We start from the raw sequence: 7,909 nt of genomic DNA, 5'->3' as shown, positions 1-7,909 counted from the left end.
CTTCTGCTGTGATTTCCTGTCACTACGGCCAGCAGCTCGTCAGCAGGAGGCCATTTGTCATGATGTCACTAACTCTCTCCAGCTGTCTAAGAGCAGCCCACCACGCACGCACTCCAAGGCTGCCCTGTCGCCTTCTCCACTTGCACAGTGAACAGAGATGTAAGTGCCCCCCTCCGGGGATGTCGAGCACCTCCAGGCACCAAGGATAACCACAGAGGAAAGATCTCAAGAAGCAGAGCCAAGCTCCACTCTACCCCAAACTGGCTTCCTGTGAAAGACAGCAGGAACGGGAAAGAGGTCTCGCAGGAAAAGGCTGGTTCACAGCTGGGAACCCTAACCTCATCAATTCCCTTTTAGAAGGGTGTCCTTCTGAGAGATAAAGGCCGCCAGAGGCGTGGCACCAACCTTTCTGACAGTGTGGTCTTCACACTGTTGGTTCTGACAAAGGGAGTCAGGGAGTCGTCCTTAGACGAGGTGAGCAGGCCAGTGGAGGAGTTGTGGCTCAGGCCGCCCCCACTGCTGAGCGAGATGTCGATGGACTCGCAGCTGGTGTGGAGGCTGCTCACAGACTGGAAGCCCCGGCCGTCCTTGCTGACAGCCGAGGAGCTGCTGGCGTTGGTGCCCCAGGTGAGGCTGTTGGAGGGGCCCGAGTGGGCTGAGCTGGGGCTGGAATCTACAGGAGATTGGTTGAGGTCCACATTCTTACTGTAGAGAGGGCTGCTGCTCCCGCTGCTCAGGACGCCACTGCCCGAGGGGGAGTCTAAGTTACCTGGCTGGGTCATGGTGGCATGAGGGTTGGAGATGACCACCGAATTTTTCATGTTTTCGGCTGTGGCGATGGGCACTTGCTTGGTAGGCTTCCCACCAAAGAGTCTGTGAAGAGACAAAGGGTTGTGTGGATTGAACGCCCAGTGCCAAGGGTGCTGAGCTGTTAAGGAACGGTTGGGGCTAGGGAGCAGTGACAATCCCCAGGGAGGGGAGCACAGCTATTTCTACTGAAATGGCTCAAAGCACAAGCATGGTAAAGGGTCAGTCATAAAGTGGGCCTGAACCTCCGAGTTCTAACCTGCAGCTGAGCCCTTGGCTATATTTGGGGCAAAGGGCGCTGGGTTTAATGTTCCATAGGCCTGTCCATGCTGGTCCAAGAGCTTCCTTTCTTTCCATGAACAGGCTAAGAAGAAAACAGCTGGAGGAAACGAGCCGTCTTACTGTCTCTGTATCTATGACCCCAGGGGCCAAGAAGGCACTCAGTTTACGACAGCCCAGGCCTAAAGGATTTGGTTTCTTTGACCTCAAAGCATGATACAGAGAACAAGAACATGAGGCCAGGGATGGATGGGGCCTGGAGAAAGTGAGAATCCTCCACGGCAAGTCCAACCTGGAAAGTGGATCTTTTAAGGCCAGAGAGCTTGTCTTATTCAAAGACATACAAATCTCAGAAAGACATGGCAATCTCGATGGGTTCACAAGACGTTAGACCAGATACCAGGTGTAAACTGTGTCTCTAGGACAGACACACAGAGCCCATCTCATGTCACCTCCTCCCTGCTTGTCACCACAAACATGCTGTCAGACTCTAGACCATGCACATCCACCACCTCCGACCTCCATCTCCCCTCGCAGACAGCTCTCTGGTAGAACAGAGGAACGGTCTTCAAGTCAGTGCCTGGCCTACATCCCAGTAAAATGCAAGGGCTTCATCCACCCATAAAGAGCCACGTGGAATGAGGATTTCTGAAAAGTGACGGAAGTACCACGTAGACTAGACAGACAGCTTCTTCTCAGCCACTTGCAGTGGTGTGAGTTTGATCTCTGACCTCAAGAAGCATCCTATATCTCTCGGTGATTGTCAAGATAGAAAAATAGTCCATCGATCCTCCCTACAATGTCTGGTGGCAGAGGAAACCCTTTTTGCCTGCTGAAAACCCAGGACATTTTACTGTAGACTCCTGACTCTGGAATGCTTACATACTTCCAGTGACAGACGGGGCCCTCACTACTTCACAGGGTAAGTCACGCCACCACCAAGGACTTCTAAGTGTTAGAAAACCAAAATCGGATCCTTTTTTCTGTTTTTTTTTTTGGACTTTCACATCTCGCTCCTCATCACATAACTACACAGAAGTCCAACCTTCTGTCTTTTCTCTCTTCCCACTATTTGAAGAGAGGAACCTATCACATTTTACCTGAGATCTCTCTTCTCCTACCAATGTACACTGCAAGACTTGAGAACACCTTAAAGATTTAAGAAAAATGCAGTTTACCAGGAATTGGTGGAAAGGTGCTCTCCCAGACCCTAAGAAGCTGCATGCATTTTCAAGTGTTCTGTTACAGTAGCCTAAGGGTGTACTAAAATGCCTTTGTAGTTACTAAAGGAAATCTATAATACCAAAGAGCGAATATTACATAAAATACTTGAGGCAAGAAGCAGAGAACATTTTCATTTACAAGGCAATCTGTTAAAACAACAAAGAACAGCTCAAGAGGACCTTCCCCCTGAAAAAATAATCATTACTGAAATTCTAATAATCAAGTCTAGACAAAGAACCGTGAATCGGTTCATTATACCTTTCATGTGGAATGCTTCTTCTGAAGTCTTTTCAAACATTCCTGTTCATACTCACATATGCACTTGTGCGTGTACTTTAAATTTTCTCACTGCTTCATTTTCTATTCTCGGGACTTACTCTTGTATCTGACAAGGACTTTCCTGGGAAGGTCGGATGAGTTCCAACCGCTGCAGCTGCCATGTGAGGATGGCCCCGTGGGTAGCATGAGATATTATGAACTGCCCCAAGTGTATACATTGAAAAGAAACTGTAAAAATCCACATTAAGAACTTCTGACCCATGTGAACATGTGGAAAAAAGGTTTTTTGTTTATTTTTTAAGTAATAGGAAATCAATTTCTCCTTTTCAGAAATATTTCTGTTTTAAGATTTTTTGTTTGTTTGTTTGTTTTAATAAGAAGGTCAAATTTCAGAGTCAGAATTATGCATGTAATATAAAAAAGTAGGTAGGGCAAGGGGCTATCAGAAAAAGGTTTGTCTGAGGTCATTACTCGCTGCAGAGCGGGTGTCAGCCACAGAATCACCAAGGCGACTGCAGATAAGCTCTGTTTGCCCTAAGCTACCCATTCAGACTCGGGGTACCAAGACCTCACCGTGGATGGCAACCAAGTGTCACTGAGCACTCATTCTAGTCAGACATGGCTACAGAGATTCTCACGAGAGCGCCGGGAAAAGCATCGTCTCCACGCTGAGATGAGGAGACTGAGGCAGAATTGTTAAGAAAGCATGGCAATTAATTTGCGTGGACCCAGGATTCGAACCGAGGAGGATTCTAGAGGCCTACGTTTTTCATCCTAACATGGGAAAATAATTAGTCGCCTGGCCAAATTGCTGGCAGGATCTGACCAGTTTTACCCAAGTGTTTTAGTAGACAGAAACAGAGGCTGCATTAGCTACGAAAGAGGAAGTTATTAATCCGTGTGCTATTCAGGTATCCCCGGGTACTCGTACCATTTCTTTACCCTCTTACCTGCGGAGTGTGGGAGAGGCCACGTCTGGGTACTTGGCTCCAGGCTGGAGAGTTGCCTGAGCCGGGCTAGACACGGACTGGGCTGCAGGATTCACTTTCACTGAGTTACAGGAGGCCACACTCTCATTATCCGATGAGATGCCTTTCTCCTTGTCCGTCTGGTTGACCAGGCCTGGCAGCGAGCTGCCCAGGGCTGTTTTGGAAGGCTCCCTCAGCTTGGGCACCGGCAGGCCCGCTGACTTGCTGCTGATGTTGGAGTCGATGCTGCTGGTACTGGATCTGTTCCCAGCCCCGTTCCGGCCATTGGACTTACTGGGCCTGGGCAAACTGCGGTACTGCAAGTTGGTCCGGGAGCTGAGAGACAGGTACGCATCGTCCTGATTCTGAGCCCCGTCCATGCTCGTCTTCCGACCAGTTGCCCGACCGACAAGCGCGGAGGACTTTGGGATTTTGCCCAGCGTGGCTGATCTGCTGGTGACAGTGGCCCCACTGGCTGTGATCATGGCCAGGCCGGCAGCAGAGCCACTCTGCTTCTTGAACCCAAAGCTGTTGGCGTTGGCAGTGGGCGTCCTGGAGCTGCTGGGGAGGGGCTTTTTGGATTCGTCACCACTGCTGCGGCCAGCATCCGATGGGGAGCGCTTCACCTGGGAGGCTTTGGGAGAAAGCCTACCCTTCTCGGACACCTTCGCATCGTCTGTTTTCCCTAAGAGAGAAACCAGTGAGGTTAGCCTGCAAATCAAGAAGCCAGCTCACCCAGCCAGTCTGCTTAAGACATTTCCCTTCCTTGAAGAACCGTTTTGCTTTTTCCTCAGGGAAAGCAGTACCCATGGGAGGCAGAGGAGAGAGCTTTTTATAAAGATAACCTAGTCAATGACTGTCACTGTGAGCCTTTTAGGAAATGTCGATGATTTTACTCATTTGTAAAGTAGTCTAATTTTACCCAGCATGAAGCAAAGCCAGCCAATCACCGATACGTTTGGCAGTGGGGGTTGGGGAGGATGGGTCCCTGTCTTTTATTGACTTTTCACTCTATTAAAAGGCTGTCCCTACGATTTGGAGGGGATACACCTGCCTTGTTGACACACATCCCCTTGATCCTGGACAGCATCAACTCCACATACCAATGGCTTGTAAACACAAGCCCTTCCACAGCTTGCAGTGGGTGTGTCACTTCTAACCCACTACACAGTTAAACCAATTCAGTATGTCCCTGCAGTTGAACTGTCCCGAGTTTAAGAGGCTCCCATGCTTCCATATCTCCGCTTAGAAAAAGGCAGGTATGTGGCCGTTCATGAAAGCCGAGTGTCAGCAGCATCAGAAGAAACATGTGGCATCCAGTCCTTGCTAGAGCTACCGTGGTACTGGTTTGCAAGCTGACAAGTGTGGGTGTAAGCCAGCCTGGCCTCGTACTCACCAGTTCCTGGGGTCTTCAGACTGCCTGCTGGGGCTGACTGCTTCGTCCTCGGCATGGTGATGCCGACTTGAGCCGTCATGCCTCGCCGCCACGAGCCCGTCTGGGAGATGACCGTATTCTTCTTGCCCGACGTGCTTTTGTCGGACTCATCAGACACATCCGAAGGGTTCCGCCTCCACTTGGAGCCGGGCTCCATCTTTATGCCGCTGTCTGACCCTCCGTCTGACTTCTTGACGTCATCACCAGACCACAGGGAATTCCTCTCCACCTGTGAGTGTTTCTCAGCGTCGGTCTGTGGACAGAGACTCCCCGAATTAGTCCTCCCCAAATCCCAGGCCCCAGAGCCCCTCACTCCAAAGGCAAAAATGCCAATATACTGTACTAGTTAAGGGCAAAACAGTAGAGAGTGATTTTAAAATATCTGGACTTCTGTTATCTTGTTAGAAAGCCTGATCTGGTTGGGGCTGGGAAATGGACAAGTGAAGGATATGAATGCACCCTTAGAGAGGAGCGAGGGGGGAGAGTAAAGGGCCAGAGGAAAAGAGGAAAAGCCCCAGGGAGAAGACCCTCAGGGCAGACAAGGACGCGGTGGGAATTCAGCCCAACTCTGTGCACTTGGAGACAAGCCTCCTGCGACTCGGGCGGCTGGTCTCTAACCGGAGTCCCACCCCGGCCGGCTCCTTTGTTCTGTCTTCCTATCACTCCACTGGCTGTGAGATCTTTGGATGGAGCGCAGCGCCACGTGTAACACACCAAGCGAGCGAGTAAGTGAGGGCGGCTGCGAGCTCCCCTGGAGTCAGGGAGGGCCGGGAGCTGGAAAGGGACACAGATTCTCAGATGGCACTTCCCTCAACTGCTGTGAGCCGGCAGTGCCTGCTCCTGTCCCAGCTGCGTTTATATGCCACTGCTTTTCCCCCTCAGACAAGGGATGTAATTAGCCAGCTTTCTTGGGGAGAATCGTGACCTGCTGGCCATGGAATCCGGAGGGGACAGACATGTGATGCTAATGACCTGCTGTAGCCACAAGGCACAGAGCTAACAGGATGCCTGCAAGGCCAGTCCGAGGGAGCCAGCAGGGAGACGTGGCTCAGAGCAGGGGGAAGAGAGGTCGGCAAGTCCCATATTTTCTCTGCTTAACTACCAAGAATTGACAAGGTGGGAAATTATAATAAACACCTGGCAAAAATTTGGCCGAGTATCAGTATCTGTCACCCGAGACTGGTGCAAATGGCTCCCACTGCAGAACACAACGGCTGAATGGGACAACAGCTAAACCCAGACTGGCAGTCCAGGTGGAACTGCTTCTCTCTCTCCCCCAACCCGTTCTCCCCTTCTGAACTCTACTCATGGGTGATGGACATCGGACAGGTGCTTACACACATGCACACACACTCCTTACACACATACCGAGTTCCAGCCAGGTAACACGTCCCAGGGACCGGGACACATGCCCTGACAGTGAGACGCTCTGTCTGCAGCTGCGGTGGGGGTCAGAGCGGCGCTCAGTTAAGGGGGATGAGTCCGTGGAGGAGTGCGTGAACACGCGCTCTTCGGGCCACACTGTACTATAGTAAAATGGGCTCGTCCCATGCCAGCTGCTCTCCAGTCAAGGAGGTAAGTCTCCATGTTCTTTATCTCAGTTTTACACATGAGCAGAAGGTGAAGCTGCCCAGTCCCGTGCCAACGGCCTCAGCCCTTTCCTCCGAACGTGTCCGTACGTTTGCTTGGCCAGAACGTCCAATGCCTGCTGTCTGCCAGGCGCCAAGAAGCGTCTGAGGATCTGCAGGTGAGACGAGTCTAACTCTCAGAGCGGACAGCCCAGCCAAAGAGGCAGCGACAGCATACATCAATACGAGTAACTGTGCAATTGCACATAACGAATTCTATTATAAGAAAAAGGACAAAGTTGGAGAGGGACATTCAGACACTGACATAATCCGGCTTATGATGATTGGGGTGAAGGGCAATGATCAGGTAAGGCCTCTTGAAGAAGGGCCCTGAAGCATGTGAAAAAATTTAGCAGAAGACTTCAGGGAAGAGCATGCCAGGCAGAGGGAACGGTCTGTGCAAAGGCCTCAAAGCAGGAAAGAGCTTGGTTTTAGAGGATTCACTCAGCAAATATCTTGGTGCCACTATGAGTCAGGCAAGCTTACTCACACGGGGATACTGCAATAAACAAATCCTTAACCTCCTGGAGATCATGTCTGCACGTATTCTAACATATCTAATGTGCTCTAAGAGGTACTGACAATTTAGCACACGCCATGTCGGGGTGCTGCTTTCTGATGCCTGCTCCCATACCTGTCTCCCCCACCAAACTATAATGTTGTCAGCAGCAGCAGCAGCAGCACCAACTCAAATTACTGAGCATTTACTACATGCCAGGCATGCGCTCACGTGCTTTCTGTGTACTACTTAACTTCATCCTTACGAAAAAATAAACCTATGAAGAAGTTACAGTTGCTACCTTCAATTTTACATGAGAAAACTGGGGTGGGTGGGAAAGAAAACTGCCCAAGATCACACAATGGGGAACCAGAGATGCAAGGATTCCAGGGAGTCTTCACTGCAGAGCCCTCACTTTTTAAATTTTAGACATTTTTAAAATAATTATTTAATTTAATTATTATTGTTTTTATTTTGCTATAGGGCAATGCACGCACCAGAAAGACACAGAGAGACAGAGAAAGTGAGAAAACAAGCTGCCAGGTCTGGGATTTGAACCATGGCCACCCAAGTGGGAGTCTAGTGCTGTGACTACCACACCAACTGCTGGCCCTGCAGAGCCCATATTTTAACAACCACGCCACGCCCCCTTTCTTGGGGATAAGTCCGTGGATGTAGACATTTGTGCACGTCCACCAACACCTCATACACGTCTCACACCCGGGGATTCTCCTCCCACACCAATAGGCAGGCTGTCCTGACCACACCACTCAGCAGCTCCCGGCCCGCC

The 7,909-nt window shown here is 50.5% G+C and overlaps 1 protein-coding gene across 1 annotated transcript in view; it reads right to left on the bottom strand.

The window, feature by feature from the left end:
- NAV2 (neuron navigator 2) overlaps positions 1–7,909 on the bottom strand; it is a 295,960-nt gene that overhangs the window by 71,322 nt on the left and 216,729 nt on the right. Inside the window, exons 12-14 of the mRNA XM_006146897.3 lie at positions 4,954–5,245; positions 3,540–4,242; positions 406–873 (exon numbers count right to left, since the gene is read on the bottom strand). Of these exons, the coding sequence (XP_006146959.1) occupies positions 406–873; positions 3,540–4,242; positions 4,954–5,245 (1,463 nt within the window). The remainder of the gene's footprint in view (positions 1–405; positions 874–3,539; positions 4,243–4,953; positions 5,246–7,909) is intronic.

This window comes from Tupaia chinensis, unplaced genomic scaffold (genome assembly GCF_000334495.1).
Source record: "Tupaia chinensis unplaced genomic scaffold, TupChi_1.0 Scaffold000196_1, whole genome shotgun sequence".
Lineage (NCBI taxonomy): Eukaryota > Metazoa > Chordata > Mammalia > Scandentia > Tupaiidae > Tupaia > Tupaia belangeri.
The sequence above is the reverse complement of the archived record's forward strand: the minus strand, read 5'-3'. Positions and strand labels throughout refer to the sequence as shown.